The sequence below is a fragment of the Osmerus eperlanus genome, chromosome 10, assembly GCF_963692335.1.
Source record: "Osmerus eperlanus chromosome 10, fOsmEpe2.1, whole genome shotgun sequence".
NCBI lineage: Eukaryota > Metazoa > Chordata > Actinopteri > Osmeriformes > Osmeridae > Osmerus > Osmerus eperlanus.
The window spans coordinates 6577022-6602725 of record NC_085027.1 but is presented as its reverse complement, the minus strand read 5'-3'; the positions used below and the strand labels follow the sequence as shown (position 1 = coordinate 6602725).

Here is a 25704-nt window from a genome sequence, read left to right as displayed (position 1 = left end):
AGCATTTCAGATAAAGATTTACCCGGCCTGTTCTTTAATTAGACAGACACGGCATAGGACGTTTGTTTCTTGGTAGGAGTAACCTCGAAATAATATATCTAGAATGCAAAATGTTGGTTCTTCTGCTTGGTTTTGTACAAGACCACTTCTACTCATCATACAAGCACTGTATACATCTCAGAAGAGTCCAGCGGCTCTAAACTGGGATAAGAAATTGTTTTCCTTCAGAAATAATGTTTTACAATCAGGCTCTTTAAAATATACTTGAGGCAATCTGAATTTGGATGTTTTTCTGTTCAGTAAACAAGTTTGTGATTGCCGGGCTCTTTGCTAAGCAACTTCCTAGGATGGATGAGTTATGTTTGTGGAAGATTTGCATTTTTTCCAAGCGCAGTCCGTCCATCTCTGTGTGGTTGAGTGGGACTCATTGACAGATATCCTGTAACAGGAGCTGTTGTCTGGCTTAGATTAGTTTGGCTGGGTTCTCATATGGCAGGTTTCAATCACTGAGTAGATTACACTGATTTATTGTTGTCTTCTTCTCTCAGCCTGGTGGATTTTACTCAAAGATCATATTTTCAATTTCAATCACAGCATATGTTGTGTGCATTGGCAAATCCTCTTTTCTGAGGTTCCTCACAGCTCAGATGATCGATACAGAGCCATTCGACGCTACCTGTCTGGCCTTTCGGATGGCTCCAAAAAAACACAGCCATAAGAAGAATTGAGTCCACCAATGTCTGTATCCAGTGGTTGCAATACCACACTGTATCATTTATTTGCATGTGATTCCAGTGTGTTTATATGCAGTTGCTGTTTGTTTAGGGAACAGCCGTTCTTCTTTTATACTGCTTTGTTGTTGCAGACGGTTTTGGGTTTGGTGCCAATGGGTTAGTTATATAAATTTATCTTTTCAACAATGTTTTGCCTGTGTATTGTGAAGAGTTGTTGTTCGATGTGACAGCTAAAATATAGTGTAGCTGTTCACTGGCTTGTTGGGCATACAAAATCGAGATTTGTTACCCAAAACACATACTTTTTTTCTATGGATTTTTAGTTGGTTTCTTATGGATCAAGTTACGACGTTTGTCCCCCAGGGGATATATTTTGAGATATAAGCGGATTTAAAATAGAGACGGAAACAATTCCATTGCTTTGGTTTATTTAACCCGTTTTTGGGTGCAAAACAGATGAGACAATTTATCAAATTAACACGTGCGCCTCCAGGATTTTTTAACAAGTGCGCCTGCAGGATTTGCCGTGGGGATTGTTAAGGCCTCGAGCTCTGTTGTTTACAGCTCATTATGTAGTGTGTTGATATATATGCTTCAAAAAGTACCCAGACTGCCAATTAATGTTGATACAATGTCATTTACGTATGTTTCAGTTGCCACTCACGTTTGAATAAAAGAAAATGATAATCATCGCCGTTGTCCTCATTCCTAACGCTAACCATTTCAACTCCATTTCTTTTTGCTGTGCTCACATGGCACAAATTCCAAATCTGACTGTCTTCGTGAATCAATTAGCTATCTTTGTGGAACGAGTCATTTACCATTCTCCATCGACATGATTGCTAATGGTATAAAGTAGTCTGCAAGTTAGATATCCAGACATGGGTAAATAACCTACATCAACAATGTTCAAGCAGCCTAGTTCCACATCGTTTGTTTGACCACACGGCTGTGCTCAGAGCTCACTAGTGTCCTTTTTTGTGCTTTTAGACAGGAACAGGAATGCGCCTGCGCATCACTTCTGGTTGGACGGAGGGGAGACCATTTCCTTTACAAGGCCTGGGCGAACTCGGCAGAGTACACAGCCGAACGTTGGGATTGTCCTATTTTTCCGTAGACATATTTGATGCCCGCAATAACAGACTTCTTTTCATGGCCTGCTTCGTTCATTTGTGAGAACATCTGGTCAACTTAAAGTGATATCTTACGGTGAGTTGCACAGAATACTCTCAAATCAAGCAGTGTTTTTTCTCCCGCTGTGCACTGCAACATCTTGACACAGGAAAACCTTTCAAATGACACATCTTTGCTGTTTCTTCTATTTGAAAAACGCCTTTGCCTCACGCATTGCTTTATTGTATGTATAAAAAAAAATCATGGGATTACCTGCAATATTTAGTATATCAAAGCAGCGACTGTAACCAAGCGCTTTAATTAGGTGATCACGAATTAGCTAGCTAGCTAGCTAGCGCGTATTATTAGCAAGGCTGCCAGCCACCTCTGACTGCGATCCACTCACACACACTATCAGTCACTACACAGTCATGGTGTGTGGCGAGGGATAGCCCATTGATAGAACAACAGCACAGATAGCGTTAAGCTAGCTAGGTGTCTGTTATTGCTGCTGACATCTGTGCAATAACAATTTATTACATTTCTATTTTTAAACCAAGAGGAACAAGTGATTGCAATGTTGGTAAACATGCTTTATCTTGATCGTTGCCTTTTGTGTGCGTTTTTACTATTGTGGATGTAGCTATGGTCGTCTATAGAAATTAATGTAACGTTAGCTACTTGCATTGTCTGTCATTGTCGCGCATTGCTTGCATTCAGTTTTTCTTTTGGTAGGTAGAATGATGTTGTTGTCAACACGTTCATTGTGTTGACGCTTGGTGTCAAGTGGTTTGTTACGGAATGGCCCTTGCCCCAAGAATAAGTCACACATGTTTTAAGCATGCTGTGGCATGCAATGCAATAGCCAGTGAGTCCTGGCCAGATATCTGATGTTCAGCAATATTTTCACTTGGCATTGTTTAGCCCTGTTTGTTAGTTTCTGTTATGTGATATAACAGTGTGCGGTTCTGTTACAATGTAAGACGTTTTCATTGATCTAGGATCGTATTTTCATGCTGTGATGATCTATATGGTTCAATCATTCATGGTGTTATTTGCATGTCCAAAATGTTGAGGCGGTGGGTGCTGGCAGCATCACACTGATTATAATGGGTTGCAGTCTATCTGGGTATGTGCGAACTGGAACACTGCGTGATAGCTCGGGGGTCCTCCATTAGAGAGGAGCAGAGCTTTGGGATTTTGGTCTGGGGTTCACAATGACATCAGGAAATAGTTTCACCAGACTGCAGCATGTTAGCCCTCCTTATGTCGTTGGGTCTGTTCAGACTAACCTGCTGTTTCTGTCTCAGGGTATCAGTCCACCTGGCACCTCTTGGCAGAGAGAGGGATGGGGAGAAGGAGGAGTAAAGGTCTCATCTCAATTTGTGAAATCTTAAGGCAAGGCACATTCATCTAATGAGGCCGATCCAAACATGAGAACATCGACCACATCGAGCCGCAGACCCCCTCTCAATCTAGGCTTGTCGGCTCCCTAGTCAATAGTTTTGTTTCTTCGCCATTGATTGGTTGATTGATGAGTGGATTGGGCTAGCCACTGGGAGGTCTGAAGAGTGGTGGACATGTCACACAAGGGTTGCTTTTTTTCTCTCCCGCATCTTAACTGACAGTCTGGAGATCAGTGAGGGCCTGGACAATTTAAATTGCTAGCCAGCTAACCCCAGGCTCTGAATTCAGTTTAGCCACTCAGCAGGGAACCTTCTAGCAGCTTAGTGTCCACACACTGCCTCTCATACACCCAGTCTTCAGACAGCTTAGCAGAAGCCCACCCACCCCACCCTGGCCTTTACTTGATACATTCTTTTCCACTTAAATGCGTGATATTATCTCTATCTTCTTCATGTAGGTTACGGCTTTGTGAAGTGAGGAAAATCGATAGTGGCAAGTGAGCTAATCTGCATTGTGTTCCTGTTTTGTTTCCTTTTGAATGCTGATAGCCCACAAAAAAACAATTGTCTGTTGTAATGTCTGTCATGTTAGTGGAGTTGTTTAGATTTCAGTTGTACTTGTTTTATAGCAGCGCCGCCACACGCACTGCGCCGCAACGGACAAGAATGAGAGACGCAGACAGTCAACCTTTTGTTTGGACACAAGCGCCGTGTCATGCTTGATACCTAGGATTTCTATGATAGAGGGCAGCAATGCCAAGGACCTTGTAATTCAGCTGAACCTGTAGATCACATTCGATTTTTCAATGCTGCTTTCAAAGACATCTGTAATTGTCTACGGAGAGGAGAGCTGATGGCCGGCAGCCACAGCCCGAATACCACCCCTGTTCTGTTTCCCTCTCATGTCCACCTCTGCCGAGCAGCTGTGGTGCCGTGTTAAGGCTCACCCCCTCCCCATCCCGTCTCCCCTCGCCCTGCCCTCTATCCTGGCCGTAGCTGCTGCCGCTCAGCAGAATGGGCCCCATTGTGGCCGCGGGCGAGGGGCACTGAGATAGTGGGCAAGCAGGCTCCATCTGGCCAGCGTATGGCCGGGCAGCCTGCTCGTCGAGTGGGTCATGGAGCGGCCTGCCTCCTCGCCTGCTGGGCGTCCTCAAAGAGGCGCCGCACGCCTCCGCCGCCACTCCATGCGCCTACGCCGCCACTCCACGTGCCTACGCCGCCACTCCACACGCCTCCGCCGCCACTCCACACGCTCGCACAGAGCCGTAAGCCTCCCCGCTGGGAGCCGTTTCACAGCAATCAGACCCTAATGATTGTTATCCTGTTGTTGTTGTCATTCTAAATGCGTGTGCAATGCTCAAAAATCCAATAAGCGTGTCGGATCTGAGTGTGTGTGTGGGGGGGGGATGTGGAAGCACATCCTCTCACTCTTTCATGCCACGCTTTCATGTTTGCAACCCGGTGGTGCTTGTGGACGTGTGTAGTCCCAGCCAGGTTCCTCCGGACGACACCGCTGACAGTTATATGGAGGCCAGAGGCCCCTGCAGGTCATCCTCTGGGGAGTGTGTGTGTGTGTGTGTGTAAATCCAGATCTGAGTCCTGCAATGGAAACAGGTATTTTACAAACCCTGTTATCATTTCCACCCATACGGGGTGAAATTAGGGCAGGGAAACGGCTGAAAACCGAGCGTTTCTGAAGCTGACCACTACTAGTACACAGACGCGAGCTGCCTGTGCCTGAAGCCTGTGCCTGAAGCCTGTGCCTGAAGCCTGTGCCTGAAGCCTGTGCCTGAAGCCTGTGCCTGAAGCCTGTGCCTGAAGCCTGTGCCTGAAGCCTGTGCCTGAAGCCTGTGCCTGAAGCCTGTGCCTGAAGCCTGTGCCTGAAGTCTGAGTCTGACGCCGGCACCTTCACTCATGTTTAACGCTCGTGCTGCCTTCGGGTCACATGACCCAAAGGTTCATAACGAACCATCGTTGTGTTTACCCAATTTCACCCAATACAAAAACAAATTAAAATAATTTTCTTTTAACCTTTGCAATGTGGGGGGTCTGAGACAGCCTAGTTGTTAAAAGAAAATGCTTCACTTTGTCTTTGTATGCGGTAAATTTGTCGCAATACGACGGTGGGTCACAATGACTGATGGGTCAGAATGACCCGAAGATAACACAAGGGTTAAGTAATGACATAAGTCATGCTTTAGATCTCATTAAAGCCCCTGCCTGGTATGAGGCGTCAGGTGGCTGTTAATTATTTAAATGTTCGCAGGCAGCTTTAGACGAGAGCTTTTGTGTTTTGTGGGAGCTGATTTGAATAAATGAGCAGCAGATAGATTTCAGCCGTCGGGACCAGAAGGTCACTTCCTCCTTCAGTCTGAGCCCTGAAGAGGAGCTGAGGTGAAGACCAGTGCACTCCACCGTGCTAGGATGTCTGCCTGCCTGCCTGCTTTAGGACTGACCCTGGGTTTGACCTGGCCATCCATAGCATTTCATTTAGTTCTCTAGGAACCATTGTAGATGATTAACCAGAATAGACACAGCAGTACACAGTCCCACACATCCACCCACGCACACCTGCTCAGCCACACACCATCACCAGGGTTGGCCATGCGCCAATCATGTGTGGAGGAAGTGGAAGAAGTTTAGGGGAACACACAAGCCTGTCCTTTCGACCTGGTTTTGCCTGCGAACCTTTACGCTCGAAACGCTGTCTGCTGCTCTGACTACCTGCTCTGTGGTACACGGAGTCCTGAGGGGATGGAAGTCAGAGATACGGGCCGTAACTAGGCTGTTGTTGTTGACCCCTTGTCTATATCATGCTGTAGCAGAGCAGTGGATGAGTCATCCACGATGCTTATTGTCTGTGTAGAGATCTACTGAATTTAGGACGGCTTGTACTATTTAGTCATTAGATAACAGCAGACATCAAAGATGAGATGAATCCACAGGAAAGAAGACACTAAAGTGAGATTTTATGCATTTCGCACTACATGTTTTGATGTTTCGCAACACCTTTGATCCCAATGCGATCGATAGTGAAAGGGTGTGGCCTACGCCTCGTCTCAAAGCTGTGGGAGAGAGAGAGATTTGCACAGCTTACAAGTCCCCTCTGAACCCTGGATGGTCGACTACAACAGATGTCCAGTCAAGCCAGGGTTCTGCGAGCCAATCAGGAAGACTCATGATGAGCCTTTGCGACAGATCAGACGACAGATGCAACAGTTACATCAGAATTGCCTCAGTCACCGATTGTTGAATCACAGCATGATTCAGTAGTCATTTTTTCTCCTAGCTTCTCCCACCAACGGTCTCTGTGCACGGCTGCTTAATGATCCGTCACTCTCACCTAAAGAGGGAAATAAATAGAGCTGTACTATTACTACTGCTAAGTGTGGTGTGTGTACAATCGGCTACTAGAGTTTGGCAACTTCACCTTCCTGTGTGTAATTATGGTACACAGATTGATAAAAACCTGGGACTGAAGCATTGGTAGTGTCTCTCTGACTGGACGAGTGTGTGACGGCTATAATAATCTACTGCTGTAGTCATTCAGTCAGTGACCAGTGATCAGCCAGCCATTCCCTAACTCACTCAGTCAAACGTATTCAAATGCTCTCCCTCACACACACATACACTGTCTTTGTGCACCCATCAGGCCTAGGGGTGAAAGGTCAGCTGCGCGACAAAATAAAGCCCAGCCCCTCAACGCCACGCTGTCCCCTCCCTTGGGGAGTGGAGGAATGTAACCAGTCAGCCCGCCCGCCTGCCCGACCCTTGGAAACAAGATATACATAGATTCCTTTTTATTTATTATTTTTCTTTCTTCCAGCTTTTTATTGAGTCAATGCAGGGGCGAGAGAAGACCACGGGCCCCCTCAGCAGAAGGGATTGTTTATGAGGTGTGGGGGGGGGACGTGTGGTTAGAGGATAGACTAAGGCCCATCTCTTTCTGTCTCTGTCGCTCTGTGTGGGTGTGTGTGTGTCTCTCTCTGTGACTGTGGGAACGGACACCACAGCTTTGGGTGGGATCCAGCTTGCCTGCCTGTCTGCCACACCCAGCCCCGAGCTGTACGCTACACACACTTTCTCTCTCTACACGCTCTCTCACTCTCCATCTCTCTCTTTGGGTCCCCAGCCTCCATTCAGGCTGTGCTGTGACTGGATGGTGACCTGGCTGGATGCTGGTCGGCTCTCTCTCTCTCGTCCTGCTGGCTGGATCCAGACCAGAATCTCACTCACTTCCATTTTCATCCCAGTTTTCTTCGGTTTCTTCTCAATGAGTTTCCCTGGGAGTTTTCTCATGTCTTCCTCGAGGGTTTAGGTTGGTTGAGGGACAGCGTGGCATTGAGGGGCAGGGCTTTATTTTGTTGCACAGCTGACCTTTCACCCCTAGGCCTGATGAGTGCACAAAGAGTGTGTGTGTGTGTGTGTGTGTGAGGGAGAGCATTTGAATACATTTGACTGAGTGAGTTAGGGAATGGCTGACTGATCACTGGTCACTGACTGAATGACTACAGCAGTAGATTATTATAGCCGTCACACACTCGTCCAGTCAGAGAGACACTACCAATGCTTCAGTCCCAGGTTTTTATCAATCTGTGTACCATAATTACACACAGGAAGGTGAAGTTGCCAAACTCTAGTAGCTGATTGTACACACACAACCCAGTTCTATGGGTTTATGTGAAACCCTGTGACATTGCTTGTAAAAGGGTAATACAAATAACAGCCTGTAGATCTGATCTTTTCTGAAGGCTTCAGTTGGATGATACGTGTTGAGATGCATGGTTTCTTTCAAAGAGCTCTGTGCTTCATGTGTCTGAAATAAATATACAAGTAATGACCATAGATGTAGGTGGTAGCTATCTGTCTATCTAACCACAACACAGAGCTAATCTGTTGTGAAAGGCACGCTGAGATGACAACACTTTCTTTGTCAAAACATTTTCATACGCCAGCATACTGAGGCTGTTTGTGTGGGCCCCATACACACGCCCACGAACAAGCACGCCATCTTCAGACAGTTTCGCTGTTGCTTCAGAGCCCTCATTCGCTGTTCTCATCATCCTTGGAGCCACAAATGCTGTCTTGACAAATGTTGGCAGAAGTGCTCTCTGAGCTATCTCAGTTTCCCTCTCTGAAACGCACACAGACACACACACACGCGCGCACCTTATCTTTAATGCCCTCCTTTTTTTACAGGTCAGACAAATGTGCACCTCGCATCATGTGTGCCCCCCCCCCCCACATACACACACACAGCAAATGAACATATATAATCAAGCAATTTCTTAAACATATTGACCGGAGTCAATTGTATTTATCTTAAATAGGATACTCGTCTAAATGACAAACAGTGTAAATAAATAATTGAATCAAACTACTTCTATTCCAGAAGGCTTTTAAGAGATAATAATTTACAAACACGAGCCTACAATAAATCACAACGGAGGTACTGAACTGTTTATTTGAAGTAGCTTATGCACAGAATCTGATTTTAGGTTTCCGTCTGGGCTATATGTCCTAGATTCCCAGAGCACTCATCCAATTAGCACACACACCATAAACACACACACACACACACACACACTTTGTATTCTGGCCTTTACGTATTGTGTCTATTGTATGTCGAATTGTGTGTCACACTCATTCATATGAATGTCTAACCTCCATTCAGAGGCGTCCTCGACACAGTCCATGTGGCAGACGCCTTCTCGCAAGCTCAGAGGTGTGAGACGCGTACCTAACTCTTGTTCAGGTGTCTTGTAATGATATCATTACCGTGTACGTGTTTGGATGTGCGTGTCCGTGCGTGTCCCGTTGCGAGTTTGCGTGCGCACGTGCCTCTCACAGCAGAGGCAGCTAATGGAAATGTGAGGATGAATAATTAAGAGCCGGAGAGGATGTAGGGGTGTGATGGCCGCGGGGGCAGAGCCTCCATTATTCATGGATGGCTCTGCTGCAGTCAGCTCGCACATTTGAACCTCTCTCGCTCTCGCTCTCCTCATCATGGCTCACCTTGGCTGAATGCAGGTGACAAGTGGTCGTGTTTGGCATGGCTAGCCTTCTCCTGCTCCACTGTGCATAATCGAGTCGATGGTACTGTGCTGTTCCTCTCTTCCCTCCTGTGTTTCGGTGTGAACAGGAGGCTGTCAACATTTGTGCTGATGAGGGAGGCAGGCAGGGAGGCAGGCAGGCAGGGAGGCAGGGAGGGAGGCAGGGAGGGAGGCAGGGAGGGAGGCAGGCAGGGAGGCAGGCAGGGAGGGAGGCAGGGAGGGAGGCAGGGAGGGAGGCAGGGAGGGAGGCAAGTAAACAGGAAGGCATGGCTCGCCTCACTGGGTGTTTCAGACAGCAGTGCTTTTCTGCCTGACACAATACAAGCCTGTCAGAACAAAGCATTGCCATGACACACACACACACTCCTCTCTTTTCTACCACTGAGTCCTCCCCACCCCCGTGCCCAAATCCCTTTTTCATGGCTGCAGCTCATTTTGTATCTCAGCCGCCCTGTCTGTCACTTTCAGGGAACTCCTCTCACACATCTGTCTGTTCAGCATCCTCTCTTCCCCTCCCCTCTCCCCTGCTCTACCATTCCCCTCCCCTCTCCCCTGCTCTACCATTCCCCTCCCATCTCCCCTGCTCTACCATTCCCCTCCCCTCTCCCCTGCTCTACCATTCCCCTCCCCTCTCCCCTGCTCTACCATTCCCCTCCCCTCTCCCCTGCTCTACCATTCCCCTCCCATCCCCCCTGCTCTACCATTCCCATCCCCCCTGCTCTACCATTCCCCTCCCATCTCCTCTGCTCTACCATTCCCCACCCCTCTCCCCTGCTCTACCATTCCCCACCCCTCTCCTCTGCTCTACCATTCCCCTCTCCTCTGCTCTACCATTCCCCTCTCCTCTGCTCTACCATTCCCCTCTCCTCTGCTCTACCATTCCCCTCTCCTCTGCTCTACCATTCCCCTCTCCTCTGCTCTACCATTCCCCTCTCCTCTGCTCTACCATTCCCCTCCCCTCTCCCCTGCTCTACCATTCCCCACCCCTCTCCCCTGCTCTACCATTCCCCACCCCTCTCCTCTGCTCTACCGTTCCCCACCCCTCTCCTCTGCTCTACCATTCTCCTGCTCTGCTCTGGGGGCTTACTCTCTCCAACTGTCCTCCCACCTTCCCCACAACAATTTCCTCCCTGTAGCATCTCTCTCTTGACAGCCTCAAGGCAAAGACAACCCCCCGTTATAAACGCACACACTAGCATAGTACAATATACACACTCACATACACAGCTACTTTAATGTATGCAATCAGGAAAATGAAGGCCGTCTCCCGTGCCTGGATTGAGAGGGGTTAGAAATAGCAGTGATGAGCAAATTGCCTGCATGTGCACCCAACAGCTCAGAGGGCCTTGCTGCTAACACGATAGAAGGACTCCTGCTCGCGTCTTCCCTTTTCTCTCACCTTCTCTCCCGTTCCCTTTTTCTCTCGCACACCTTTTTCTTCCTGTCTCCTGCTCCCTCAAAGTTCTCTCCCAGCTTGCTTCTGCCTTGCACTCTCTCATATGCTCTCTTTCTCTAGCTGTCTCTCTTTGTCTGTCTGTCTGTCTTGTCACTCTCTCTTTCTCTCGTTCTCTCTTTCTTTCTCTGCTACTACAGAAAATCTGAGGATATTCTCCTACTGCAGTCTTCCACATATTTTGCCACCCCAGTACTTTCCCTCAGCCCACCTCCTCGACCTCCAGTCTGTGCATGGAGCCGTAGCGTGTGCCCTTGGCCGCCCCCCTCATTGCATCCGGTCACATCTCCAGTCTTCCACCCGGTTATCAGGGGGATGCTGATGTCCGGGAGTCAGGTGGCTCAGCGGTTAGAGAATCGGGCTAGTAATCAGAAGGTCGCTGGTTCGATTCCCGACCGTGTCGAATGACGTTGTGTCCTTGGGCAAGGCACTTCACCCTACTTGCCTCGGGGGAATGTCCCTGTACTTACTGTAAGTCGCTCTGGATAAGAGCGTCTGCTAAATGACTACATGTAAAATGTAAATGTCCGCTGCTCCAGACTTCTGGCTCCACTGCAGTCAGATGCAGAACGTGGCCCGCTCCCCTCAGTCCTCCTGGAGTGGAGTGGGGCAGGGGGAAGGGGGTCATGGCAGAGGCCGGGCTGGCCCGAAGGTGCCCAGTCTTTGAGGGCCGTGGCAGGGGCCCAGGGCAGGCTGCCTGTCCCACTAGCAGGGCCAGTCAGGGAAGAGGCACTTCTCCAGATTGTCTCTCCTCTCTCCTGACCGTCGACTTGTTAATCCTTTCTCTGTTCATCCTCCCCACCCCTTTCCTAGACGAGGAAAACGGAGGGAAGGGGGGGGAGGAGGAGGAGGAGAGGAGAGCTGGGTAAAAACGGCAGATGGGTCCAGCCGTTTCAGAGGGACTGTGAAATAGGGACCATCATGCCTAAAAACGAAGAGAAGTGAGGGCTGGATAGGAGGATGGGGCGTGCAGCAGATGGCAGCTCCACGCACTCTGTTTAATGAGCTGGAGGAGAGACCTCCATCTCTCCATCATGTACTCTGACCCCCCCCACCTCCCCTTCTCCCCTCCGACAAAGAAACAGCACACCATGACACTGCTGTGCTTTCATCTCAGCGGCTCAGAAGAACAGAGAAAGCCTATTTCCTGTTCCCCTCCTAGAATTCCGTGTTATTTTGTGTCTGACGAGAATTGAAGCGGACCACATTTCCCTGAAGAAGAAGAAGAGAAGGAAGAAACCCTTTTACTGATCACAACCGTCGTGGAACACGCACGCACACGCGCGCAGGGATTGGTGGAGCGCTCGCATGCACGCAGGAGCGTCCACCGGTGAAATTAGTCTGGGCATCTTAACATTTACATGTAGTCATTTGGCAAACGCTCTTATCCAGAGCAACTTTCAGTAAGTACAGGGACATTCTCCCCGAGAAAAGTAGGGTGAAGTGCCTTGCCCAAAGACACAATGTCATTTTGCACGGCCCGGGAATCGAACCGGCAACCTTCTGATTAATAGCCCGATTCCCTAACCGCTCAGCCATCTGACATCTTGCCCCCAGTCCGTCCTCCCAGGGCAGCCACATCAGTAACACCCGGGGGCCCAGCCTCATGCCTGGCCAGGGACATGCTCTCGCAAGCACACTGTGCTGGTAGTGGACAGTGAGGTACAAGTCATCCCAGCAGCCCCACCAGGGCTCGGCGCTCCAGCCAGCCAGTGTGTACTGTGTGAAGCTGTGGTTGGGAATTTGCCTAGCGAGTGGGGCACATTTACATATTTCTGTCCGTTTCTTTGCCCCTCCCATGAACAGTACCAACTTTGTGCTGAGCCCGTGACACCATGGCCATCAACCTGACGTACTAATGCGCAAACACACACCTATACACACACACCTCTGTTGCCAAATGCTTTGAAACTCCCTCCACATGGCTTACTTCCTGTGTTCATTCTGACCTGTCAGGCTCTCGACGCGGGCAGGAGGTGTCACACCTGCTCCTTCGGCTGTTCCTAGTGGTCACATACCTGTGGTGCAGACACAAGCAAAGCTCACTGATGACGCCGTTGGAGAACCGTCGGTTTTCGCCGCCGTTTCTTCACAAAAACACACCCTTCGACCATAACCCTAGCCCGTCAGATTACATTAACAGGGACTTTTCTTCCTCAGTAAAGGGGTGTGTTTTATGTAACCTGCCCCCCGCCCCCCCACACACACACACACACACACCCCACCCAGGCCCAGACTGTGCCCCTCTCTGTTTAGACGTAGTGGAATGGAGGCAGGAAGGGCTTGTTTGTGAAGGGAAGTGCGACCGGCTGGCGGTCCTCCTGTGTCCTGCCGTAGCCATGGAGACCTCACATCACAACAATGAGAAGGAGAGGGAGCCTCGTGTACAAGTCCCCTTCCAGCTGAGCTTCACATTGAAGTCCTGGAGCAGCAATTGTGCACGTCCGAGCCCCTTGTTCAGCACAGGGGCCCAAGCTAGCTTAGTAGTCCATCAGACGAGACGAGAGACGGTACGTGTTTGGGGTGGGATTCATTAGCTGGTCACACTCTAGAAAAGGGGGGGCTCGGCTACACAACTAGATGGCTCAGTGCAGAGAATTGTGTTTTGTCGTTTTTGAAGAAGTATGTTTTTTTGGTGTGTAGGGAGTACTGTGTGTGTGTGTGTGGATGCTGTGTGGCTGCAACCTAAATGGTGCTCCTAATGACAGTCATTTAGAGGAGGAGGAAGAGGAATTGTGTTCCGTGAGGCAGGACTGCACTGCCCTGTGTTACATGACCCAGCAGGTTGCCATGGCAGTGTCTGCTAGACAGAAGGGTTTTTGTGAAGAGAGTTGGAGGTGGGGATGGGTCATCAGTGGAAGTGTAGATGATTGTGTGTGTGCGTGTGTGTGTGTGTGCAGTTTCTCTTGTGAGTTGACCAGATGCTTAGGCTACCCTTGGAGCAGTTGTGTGTGTGTGTTTTATTTTTGTGTCAGACATAAAAACAGTCCCCGACCTTGAACAGTGCTTAGCTTGTGTGTCTCCGTTTAACAACACACTAGCCTTTTATCATAGAAACAGACACACCGGCACAGCCAATATAATATTTCTTAATATAAAAATGGTGACATCCCCAGAAGGTCAGAGCCCCCCCCCCCCCCCCCCCCCAGCCCTCCCAACACCAGGAACAGCGGCCCAAGCCGCGTCATGGGCGGCCACTTTCTACTGTTTCCCGCTCCCCACCTCAGCCGCACGGCTGAGGCTCCTCTGCTGCCCAGCACCCTGCTCCGCTAAAGCGGACAAACAGGGCTGAGGGGAGAGAGCCTCGAGGTGGAGGGAGAGAGGGTTAGAACCAGCCTCCGGCATGAGGATTTCTGACCGATAACTTGAAGTGTTGCCTTTGTGCTTTCTGTTAAGGCCTGGGCAGCCCACCCGGGTGGAGCCAGGCCCACGGTAAAGACTCCCAGGAAGGAGGTCTTCTGTTTTGCTTTGTTCATTCAAACGCACGGTAGTTCAATTCTATCTCCGACCTCTTGAATTTGTACGCGTTCCGTGTTTGGGCCCCGTCGGTTTGCGAACTGATCTGCAGCCGTCTACAATTAGCCAGCTTCCTGTTGCTGCACAGGATATGGTGGAGCTGCGCTTCGAGGCCAACGATAGGCCGAGGGCCCCAGAGGAGACGGGGGGAACGCAGACCTCCCTGTCTGTATGCATCATTGAACAGGGCTGAAATTCTCCAGTCTGGTATTCGTGGAGAGATGTTAGGGTATTGGGTTACTACCTGTTTGATGCTCGGAGGAACTCTGCTGTTTTTCCTGGTTGCTATCAATCATGTTGTTTGTGATGTGGACAGTTGACCACAACAGTGGCCCAATTCAGCCAAGCACAGAGTGATGTCGTAATACGTGCAAATCCCGGCTTCCCATTGGTCATCAGACTGGGGGAGGGAGGAGGATGGGGGGGGCAGGAAGTGAGCCTACAAATAGTGCCCCCCCTCCCTTGTGATAAGGTCATCGGAAAATATCTGTCAGCCACTTCCTCCTTCTCAGTATTTCTTTTTTGTTCCCTCCCCCCCCCCCTTCCCGACAGACACTTCCTGTTCTGGGGCCAATGGGAGGGGGCACGCGGCAGGCTGTTCGCCACTAACAGCCTCTTTTGACTTCATAACCATGGGAGTTGTGACGTCAAGCGCTGGTTTAAGTTAAGACCACATCCAAAACACGACCAAAAATCGGATTCGATGATCCTCTGTAAATCTGTCAATTGAAACTTTGCAGTGTCAGAGAATCTTTGAATTTCCATCTTATGAGTCATTCCGTTTGTAACTCACTGTGTCCTGCACCTTGGAGAGGAGGTCTGTCCATATGTGGGGTACCGCATCAGCCAAATGGCTTCAGACATTTCCAGGTTACACATACTCTCACACACACACACACACACACACACACACACACACACATGCCTCAAGCCTAGGCATCTGATGTCTTATCCTGCATGCATGGGCTGCAGTGTAGTCTGATTCTGACTAACACATATCGGATCATTGCCCCCCGATCTGTGTGTGTGAAGCAGCATCTTGGACTACAAAAGGGATTTTTCTCTCTTCTCCGGGGGGGGTCCTCTCCCCTGCCGGCCTGCAGCTGCCTGTGAAGGTCACCCTGATGCAGGGAGAGACCCGCTTCTCAGAGAAACGCCCCCCCGCCCAGCTGCAGAGAGACTTACCTTCAGTCTGGTTCTGCCTTTCTCTCCTGCTGGGTTGTGCTGTACCGGGGATGGGAATGTGTAGAGGATTCACTGTGACTGAGCTGGCATCCGACGCACCGGCCCATGCCTGATCTCCTGTCTTAGCAGGGTTTAATGTTGGGCTGTGTTGACCATGTGGTCAGCTGAACCCAGCTGGACAGAGTGGGGCCATGCCTGCTTGAAGAGCTCATTTTGGGGCCTGGCTTCCTCTGCCTGAAACTGGGATAACCCGATTCCGAGTCACTGATTCCTCTTCCTGTCTCCTTTCTCAGCTCTGATGGTACCAGCTAACCAGTGACCACCTGCCCAAGGACATCTGCCCCCCCCCCCCCCTCCCTTCACCATGTCTGGGATCCAGGTAAAAGGAGCTCTCACACGCCGTCCTCTCTCACACCTTTCACTCTCCCATACACACACGCCACATGTTAACACACACGCCACACTGCAGTGCTTCAGGAGCAGAGCGCTGAGGGGATGGGATGGCAGCTCCCACACAGCTACCAGCTGCTCTGCACTCGCCCTGTCCTTTCATCTCTGCTGCCACAGCAGCTGCTGTCACCTAGGAGCTCCTAGCACCAGAGGCACCACACTGCTACTGTTAGGAGCTCCTAGCACCAGAGGCACCACACTGCTACTGTTAGGAGCTCCTAGCACCAGAGACACCACACTGCTACTGTTAGGAGCTCCTAGCACCAGAGACACCACACTGCTACTGTTAGGAGCTCCTAGCACCAGAGGCACCACACTGCTACTGTTAGGAGCTCCTAGCACCAGAGGCACCACACTGCTACTGTTAGGAGCTCCTAGCACCAGAGGCACCACACTGCTACTGTTAGGAGCTCCTAGCACCAGAGGCACCACACTGCTACTGTTAGGAGCTCCTAGCACCAGAGACACCACACTGCTACTGTTAGGAGCTCCTAGCACCAGAGACACCACACTGCTACTGTTAGGAGCTCCTAGCACCAGAGACACCACACTGCTACTGTTAGGAGCTCCTAGCACCAGAGGCACCACACTGCTACTGTTAGGAGCTCCTAGCACCAGAGGCACCACACTGCTACTGTTAGGAGCTCCTAGCACCAGAGGCACAACACTGCATGCTAGGCCAGGATAAACGTTTGGCTTGAACCCTATACAGAAAGAACAAGGAATCAAAGATACTACACTAATTCATGCGTCACTCACCCTCCTATAGTTTAAACTCTGAATCTGTAATTGAGTACTTGCGCTAGGAATGGGTTTGTGACATCAATCCCCCCTCCCCCCCTCCCCCCCCCCCAGGCCGCCTGGTCGCCAGGCACAGAGTGTGTGGCAAAGTACAACTTCCAGTCCACCAATGAAGAGGACCTGCCTTTCTGCAAAGGAGACGTGCTTACTATCATAGCAGTAACTAGGGTAAGTCGCAGCATTCTGCTGTCACCGTTACCATAGGAACGCCTTCATGTTTCGTTTTTTTCCCTGTGTTTCTCTTGGTCATGTTGTCATTTCATACTGATTAGCAACACAAAAAAAATTGTTCTGTGTTTCTTTTACTCGTAAGTCAATTTCAAGGTAATCGTTACTATTCCAAAGGAGGAATTTGTTGCACAACCAGCAGTGAATAGTAATACCTATACATTTAATAAACAAATGTAATAATTATCACCAATCAACACACAAACCATTCACACAAATGTATTATTTCTTGTAATTCCAAACGACAGTGTTAACTGTCGTTCTTTTTCACGACCGTTCCAGGATCCAAACTGGTACAAAGCTAAAAACACTGTGGGCCGAGTGGGCACCATCCCTGCCAACTACGTCCAGAAGAGGGAAGGGGTCAAGTCTGGAGGGAAGCTCAGCCTCATGCCGTGAGTACACCAGCTAATCTGCTGCAGCGCCGGGGAGAAACGCTAACTCTCTCTCCATGTCTCTCGCTCTCCCTCGCTTGTGTCTCGCTTGCCCTCTTATCTCTCCCCAGATCTCTCTCTCTCTCTCTTTCTATCTCGCTCTCTCTGTCTCTCTCCCTCTCTCTGAGTGTCTAAGCTTGGGCTTGATTTGAATCGGCCTCTCTGATGATGCTATTTCAAAAGAGGAAAGTCAAACGAGGGACTTATGCAAACGTCCCGCCGCAGGTGATGCTGAGCAAACAGCCGCCATTACACTGAGCGGCTGACAAAGGCCGGGCTTAGAGGCTGGCATTCTCTCACTCTCTCTCACTCTCACATGCTATATTCTAAGTCTGACTCATCATAATGACCCTAAGCACTTGTTGCAGAGGTCATCACATGATGGCTTGGTTGGTTAGGGTTTTCTCCTCGTGGATGAGTTGCAGATGTCGTACTTGGAGGTGCTCCCCGGCTCTGTCCAGCTCCCTCACCCTCTCAAGGCTCCTAGATGGATAGATGCTCCATGCTGACCACTCTCCACTGCCCTCTGCTGGTAAACGGTACAATCCTGCTCCTGCCGGAGTACCAGAGAGGGAGAAAGGAAGACACTGAAAAGAGCGAACGAGGAAAGAAAGTTGGGAGGGAGAGACAGTGGCGGAGGATTGCAACGCTCTGTCCCTACAGTGCTGTCCTCAAATGTGGTTTCCTCAGCACTGTCAATAAGCTGTGTTCCCCTCTCCATTCCAGTCATCTGATTGGATAAGGAGTAGGGGGGCACGAACTACACCTGATGTTACACACTAGGCTACACACTAGGCTACACACTAGGCTACACACTAGGCTACACACTAGGCGACCTAAGCCCTGCTGTCAACAGTCCACTGGATTGTTTACCAACCATCTTGCCCTCTCGAACAGAGAGAGTTTGTGTGTTATCTTGGGTCTGGCACACTCTTAATCTTGGGTCTGGCACAATTAATGGGAGTTAAGGATCCTGCCGTCCATCGAGAAGCTGCTCTCTCTCGGTGATCTAATCACCTCCAGCTGCATTAAGCTGCTTTGCACTGGAGCCTGTTCTGTCTGTGTGTGTGTGTGTGTGTGTGTGTCTTTCTTTCTGCCTGCCTGCCTGCCTCCTGTTCTCCTCCCTCCCTCCCTCCCTGCCTACTCTGTCTGTGCAACGCAGTGAGCGAGGGAGGGAGGGAGGGGGAGCCAGAGACAATGAGGCTAAATCAGTTAAAGCACCTTGATGACCCAGTAGTCACCAGGGCACAAAAGGGGCCTGTAGGTCTGGACGCCCTCCTCCTGCGGCCGCCCCGCTGGGTCCTAGTGCACCGAGCGTCAAGCCGCAGTAGAAGTATATGGAGCAGATACGGGACTGAGGGAGGTGAGATGTTGAACAGGGAGCCACAGCTGGGCAGCTTCCCAAGAAAGCCGGTGAGTTAGGTAAAGTCCTGCTGTGACCTGCAGCTTGTCTGGCCGTCTGCCAAGGCCGGGGTTTATAGGCTGTACTTGGAGGTGAGTGTGTGTTTAGCAGTGTGGGAGTGTGTTAACTGTCTGAAGGGGTCAGCTGTGGTAGCTCTCGCTCTCCTGTCAGGGGTCTGCCGGGCCCAGCGTCTCGCCTCCGACCATTTTCCTGTTATTGCTGCTGCCTGTGTGTTCGTTTCCGATTCAGCCCCCACTTTGTGTGTGTGTGTGTCTCACGTCAGGGTTTATGTGCGTGCACATTGTTTCCTGTTGTTAGGGTCCAAGGTGCTTCTAAATAGCTGTTTCAGATGCCCCCCCCACACACACACACACACACTCAAGTGGAACCGACTGGAAACACTGGTGTTCCGCTGCCATCTGAAACTGTCTCTCTGTGGAGACACCTGGCCCTACTTCTGCTTTCCACGCAGGCCTGTGAACGTCAGCTTGCCGGGCCGTTTTGAAGCACATCTGGATTCGTCACTAAGGGCGGACTAGGCCTTAACTTTGGCTACGTAAAATGACTAAATGACTCAATTTAAATGTAAATGCTACGTACTCGCTAAGGCCCTAACTCGCTCTCCCTCTCTCCCTCCAGATGGTTCCATGGGAAGATCACGCGGGAGCAGGCTGAGCGTCTCCTCTACCCCCCGGAGACGGGGCTGTTCCTGGTGAGGGAGAGCACCAACTACCCCGGGGACTACACCCTGTGTGTGAGCTGCGACGGCAAGGTGGAGCACTACCGCATCATCTACCACAACGGCAAGCTCACCATCGACGAGGAGGAGTACTTTGAGAACCTCATGCAGTTAGTGGAGGTGAGGGGTTCTGCTTCCCCTGTCCACTCGGGCCTAGCGGGCCCTGTTGTACTCATGTCACTAGCCCACCACTGGAACACCAGCACACACACACGGCTCTGTTTCTGTGGTCTCTAGCTTTCCTTGAAACCCCCCCAACTTCCTCACACACACACACGCACTGTGATCTCTGAGAGGGGGGAGCGTGTGTTGGGGACTGGAGATTGGAGAGAGGTATTTTACGCTGAAGACAGTTTAGAGAGGAGAGATTCGCGAGATAGTTGGCCACCACAGCTCAACTAGGCCGCTCTCTCTCTTCATCTGTTCATCTCTCTTTATCTCTCTCATTACTGTGGACTGGATAGCTGGCCCAGGAGCATGAAGGGTGGAACTGAATAGCCTCTTATTATAACATCACATTAGCAGCCTCATTTTTCTCTCCAGTCTCCCGCCCTCTACTCTCTCCCCTATACCCTCTCTCCTCTACTCTCTCTCCTCTACCCTCTCTCCTCTACCCTCTCTCCTCTACTCTCTCTCCTCTACCCTCTCTCCTCTACTCTCTATCCTCTACTCTCCTCTACTCTCTCCCCTCTACTCTCTCTCCTGTACTCTCTCCCCTTTACCCTCTCTCCTCTACTCTCTACCCTCTCTCCTCTCACTCCCTCTCTTGTTCACACTCCTCATCTTGGCTCAGCTCACCCCGCCTTCCGTTCTCTCCCTCCTTTCTTTCTGTCTTTCATGTTCTCTCTCTGGTGATGTTCCCTTGAGTGTTCTGCTTGGCTCGCCCTCTTCCTCCCTCTCTCTCTCACTCTCCCTCCTCCCCTCCCTCCCTCTCTCGATAATAGCGCCTGTGACTGAATTCCTTAAATTCTTGTGTATTTTTCTTGTCTGTTCTCTTTCCACCCCGAGCCTCTAAATGGCCTGTCACTGCAGCCTACATATAGATCCACACACATATACTGAGCAGTTTGGTGGAAACAGTCACACACAGAACCATGGCTCGTTATTGCTGTGGAAATTACAAAATCACACAGGTACTGCTCTAGAAAACACACACACACACACGACACACAATCAATACACCCACAGCCAGTGGGATTTGCGGTATTAACCACACAATGACAATCAAACAGCCTCTGAAGCCTTTTAAGGGATTATGGCGCGTGTGCACACACATCACCAGTTCTTTCAGCTTCACAACCATATGGAAGTTTCCTTCCTCAGCATGCCCAAGGAAAACCCTCCTTTGACTCATGCATACCTCAGTTCTAATGATTTTCTCCATGCTGAAATGCTAAATCAACAAAGCTAGGTTGACTGAAGGCCCCTGAGCTGTATTAGCTGGAGCATTGTTGTGCCTGGCCTGGAAGTGGGACATGTGTTAACATGTACAACATCCCCTAGCTATAGCATTCCGCACACAGGCGCCTCACACAGGCACTGGGGTGGTGCTTCCTGCACCATGCTGCCCCCTGGTGGAAGTAAACGTTACTCGCGTCATACGAGTGCCAGGGAGACAAGTTGGCTCCCGCACTCCTTCAGGTGGAAGAGGTCAGCTGTGTTTAACCACTCCCACTGTCCAACTGGCACGCTCGTCTTGCCGTCGGGTCTCACAAACCGCTCTCCGAGACCTCCCGGGGCTCCCGGGCGGTCTTCTCCTGCTCTGTGACTAAGCAGCAGGGCTGACACGTTGGCTCACCAGGCTCTCTCTCTCTCTCTCTGTCTCTCTGTCTCTCTGTCTCTGTGTGCGTGTTTGGTCCTCCTGTTCCTGGTTGCAGCATTACACCAAAGACGCAGACGGACTCTGTACGAGACTCATCAAGCCCAAAGTGATGGAGGGGACAGTGGCGGCTCAGGATGAGTTCTCCAGGAGTAAGGAAACACACACACTCTCACACACACAGTCCAAATCTCTGAGTAAACCTGACACTAATGACTTGACTTACTAATTTAACTACGTGACTTTGGCTAAGGGCAAATGTGCTGGTCTGTAACTACTAAGCCTTCTCTCTCTCTTCTCTCTCTCTCTCTCGCTCTCCCCCTGTCCCTGCATGTGTTCTCCCAGGTGGCTGGGCCCTCAACAGGAAGGAGCTCAAGCTTCTGCAGACCATTGGCAAAGGGGAGTTTGGAGGTGAGGATGCCTGCTGACCAGTGCTGGGGTCATGCTTCTTGATATCTCATTATGTAAATTAGTGGCCAACTGCACATTCACTTGGCTTCACTGCCATCTTCAGTGCAGAAGTGATTCGACAGTGTGTGTGTGTGTTCCAGATGTGATGGTCGGGGACTACAGGGGTACCAAGGTAGCGGTGAAGTGCATCAAACACGACGCCACGGCGCAGGCCTTCATCGCAGAGGCCTCCGTCATGACGTAAGGCTCCACGCCTGTCATTGTGACCGCCACTGTGTGTGTGTGCGCGCGAGCGAGCGAGCGAGCCTGCGTTTCTCCCTGAACCCTGTGTGTGACATTGTCCTGCAGGCAGCTGAGACACAACAACCTGGTGCAGCTGCTGGGAGTGATTCTGGAGGAGAGGGGCAGCCTGTACATCGTCACCGAGTACATGGCCAAGGTCAGACTCACTTTACAGCGCACAGCCCAGCATGGAGGGATGGAGCCTGTGGCCGTGGTGGAAGCTGACAGCTCTCTCTCTTTCTCTCCCTCTCTTCTTTCCCTCCCTCGCCCATTTTCTCTCACTTTCTCCCTCCTCTACAGGGCAGTCTAGTGGACTACTTGCGGTCTCGAGGCCGAACGGTGCTGGACGGGGACTGCTTACTGAAATTCTCACTGTAAGACATTGATTGTTTGTTGATGCCGTCGATAGTTACAGCCATTTTTCAATGCAGTCGTTTTGACATTTGTTAAATAGCGTTCATTCTGTTAAAGTGTTCCCCTCTCTCTCTGTCTCTCTGTGTCTCTCTCTCTCTCTGTGTCTCTCTCTCTCTCTGTGTCTCTCTCTCTCGCTCTGTGTCTCTCTCTCTCTCTCTGTGTCTCTCTCTCTCTCTGTGTCTCTCTGTGTCTCTCCTCGTCCTCCCCGTGCCCCCCCCAGTGATGTGTGTGAAGCCATGGACTACCTGGAGGCCGCCAACTTTGTCCACCGAGACCTGGCAGCACGCAACGTGCTGGTTTCCGACGACAACATCGCCAAGGTCAGCGACTTCGGCCTGACCAAAGAGGCGTCGTCCACGCAGGACACGGCCAAGTTGCCCGTCAAGTGGACCTCCCCAGAGGCCCTGAGAGAGAAGGTGAGGGGGGCGGGAACGGACAGATGCAAGAACGGAGGGAGAGAGGGATTAATGAAAGAAATGGAAGCATCTAAAAAAAACTCAGCATTCGCCAAGATGAGTCTGCATGTGAGTTTTGACCATAGCTTCCTTTTTCCAGAGGTTTTCCACCAAGTCAGACGTGTGGAGCTATGGTATCCTGCTATGGGAGATCTACTCCTTTGGCCGTGTGCCTTACCCCAGAATTGTAAGTAAATCACAGTTGCTGCTTGACTCATCTGTTGCCCATTCCTCCTGTAACCAGCAGAGGACAGTATTGACTGTATTTGTGATCTCTGAATTGGTATTCTAACCATGTCTCTGCCCTCCCCCCCTCCCATCCACTCAAACATCCGCGCGCGCGCGCACACACACACCCCCAGCCCCTGAAGGAGGTGGTGCCTCGCGTGGAGAAGGGCTACAAGATGGACGCCCCGGACGGCTGCCCCCCCGTGGTGTATGACCTGATGAAGCAGTGCTGGACCCTGGACGCCGCTGTGCGACCCTCCTTCCGCATGCTGCGGGAGAAGCTGCATCATATCAGATCCAAGGAGCTCTACCTGTGAGCCTGACGGGACAGGACACGCAGCCTATCACAGCCCTGCCTGGAGGGAGAGGGGAGGGGCAGGGAGGAAGGGGGGGGAGGGTTCAACTGGAGCTGGCCGCGCCTGTGTCCGACTGACTGTCAGACTGACTGACTAACTGGCTCGCTTACTTCTGGACCACAACCCCACCACTCCATCCACCCCCACACCTGAGTCTAAGGGGCTGTGCTGAGCCCCCTCCCTCTCTTCCTGACTCGACCCCCCCCCTCCTCTCTCCCTCCTCCACCGAGATGAAAAGACCTTTAACTGTACGTGTTGTATAGCTGGTTCTCCCCCTCTTCCTCGTCTCATCGCTCGTTCTCCATCCCCCTCTCTCTCCCTGTTCATCCCACCATTTCTGCAGTGGCTCGATCGTCCTCTCCTCCGAAGACCCCTCGCTTTTTTTTCTTCCTCTCCCGCAAAAAAACAGGACAACAAAGGAGTGAAGGCTGGTCTTTTCCTCCACGTTTGTCAAATGTCTCTCTCTCTCCTACCTATCTCGTACTCTCCCTCTACCCGCATCACTTCTGCATGCTTTCATCCCCTCCATCTCTCCGCCTGTCCTCTGGTGTGTGTGGGGCCGTCGCTCTGTGCCAAAGTGCCTCCAGTAGACCGGGCTCCTGACTCAGCCTCCAGCACACTCCTCCTCCAACTCGGGACTCCTCACTTTTTGTTCGTAAATTTTTTTTTATTACTTTTTTTAAGAGAGAAAAAAAATCTTTTTTTTATTGTTGTTGTTGTATTTCTGGTTAGGAGGGGAAGAATGGGGGTTTTAATGTGCCGTCACCCTTTGGAACGAGTTTATTTTTCGACCCTCTCTGCATTCCCTACAAGATAGACTGGAAAAAGAGAGAGAGAGGGGGAAGCACTCCCAGTAAACATGTGCTCATCTCTCCAGCTGCTCTCCTCTCTCTCCAAGCCAACCAACAGAACACAGGAGCAGAGGATTGTGTGTGGGGGTGTTGGTCACAACATGGTAGATTCATCATCTGTTGGCTTGTTTTATATGAAATATATTTAAAGGAACTAAAAAAAATAAAGAACAACAAATTCATATTATAAAATTAAAAAAAAGACTTGTGTGGGGGAGGGGGCGGGGGTTGTCCATTGGGAAGAGGAAGGGGGGAGTTTTAGAATCCAAGAAGAGAGAAAGAGAAAACGGAGTGTGTTGATGCGATGTAGAATGTTCCGTCTTGCTGTGACTGCAGGGTTGTGCATGCCATGTGAGAGGCCTTGGTTTAAACTGTCAGTGCTTTCAATGTTCATTGTTTTATTATAATGCTACCATGATTACAAATAAATCATTCCATCTGAGAAAAACAGGCGCTTTGTGACATCACCCGGATGGGACGGGGTCTCCATAGATATATATAAAGACTGGGGTCTCCCTCAAAATGCCTGGGTTAGTGTGCGTGCACGAGTGCATGCGCAGAAAGGCATGTTTACGACAACACAGCTGTCACAATGACCTCTGAACCAGTTAGCTTATATACACATCGAATTGTCTACACTTGACTTCTTCCTCAATCTCGGATCTGTCACCTCACAGATAGAGACCCGTATAAATAGCTTTGCGCTGCTGCTGACGGCAACCATATTGTGAAAGTGTGACGTTCTGATATAGCGGTAGTGTCAGAGATGTGTCTTAAAGGTGAGAAGCTTCTTCACGTGCTGAGCTGCTTCCCTGTGGACAAAAACAGCACCACATTGTTCCCTCACTAAGATATTTTTTTTTGTCTCTGGTCATCTATTCTTGCCTTTATTTTAATCTTCCAGCCTTCTCTCTTAGTCTCTTTCTTTCTCTTTCTCCCTTTGTCCTCAGTCTCCAGTAACATTCTGCCCTCATTCCAGTAACATTCTCCAGTGACACAGCCTGGAATAAGCACAGCTAGCCATGATCCAATACAACCGCTTTAAGGACTTTTGGGTGACACACTCATTATTTCTGTCTGTCTTTTTGTTCATCATTTCCACTAAATTATACTGTCTCTGTCTCGAATACTTTGTTTTACCGTCCCTGCCGTAGCGGACTGTTAGTATGAATAATGGTTGGCCCTCGCCAATCCCCTGTTGCTGCCAGTATAATAACAGCTATGCACAGCAGCCTACCCTTCGTGTGATTCTTATGTTAAACAGCGCTGACAAGGCAATAACAATGGATGGGTTGCGTAAGCGCTTGTGCTCATGGCTAGGACTGTGCTGCTGTCAAGGACCATCACTGCACTGTGGACCGTCACTCCAACTCA

General features: G+C 50.4%; 1 protein-coding gene across 1 annotated transcript; it reads left to right on the top strand.

Moving 5' to 3' along the window:
- The first annotated feature begins 1742 nt into the window (after positions 1–1742).
- Positions 1743–24795, top strand: LOC134028241 (tyrosine-protein kinase CSK). The gene is made up of 13 exons (XM_062471680.1): positions 1743–1943; positions 15754–15839; positions 16766–16879; positions 17222–17334; positions 19415–19634; positions 21392–21485; positions 21679–21744; positions 21885–21984; positions 22093–22183; positions 22327–22400; positions 22661–22856; positions 22996–23082; positions 23258–24795. The coding sequence occupies exons 2-13, from the start codon at positions 15825–15827 to the stop codon at positions 23438–23440; spliced, it is 1353 nt and encodes a 450-aa protein (XP_062327664.1). The 5' UTR covers positions 1743–1943; positions 15754–15824; the 3' UTR covers positions 23441–24795.
- The last annotated feature ends 909 nt before the right edge of the window (positions 24796–25704 follow it).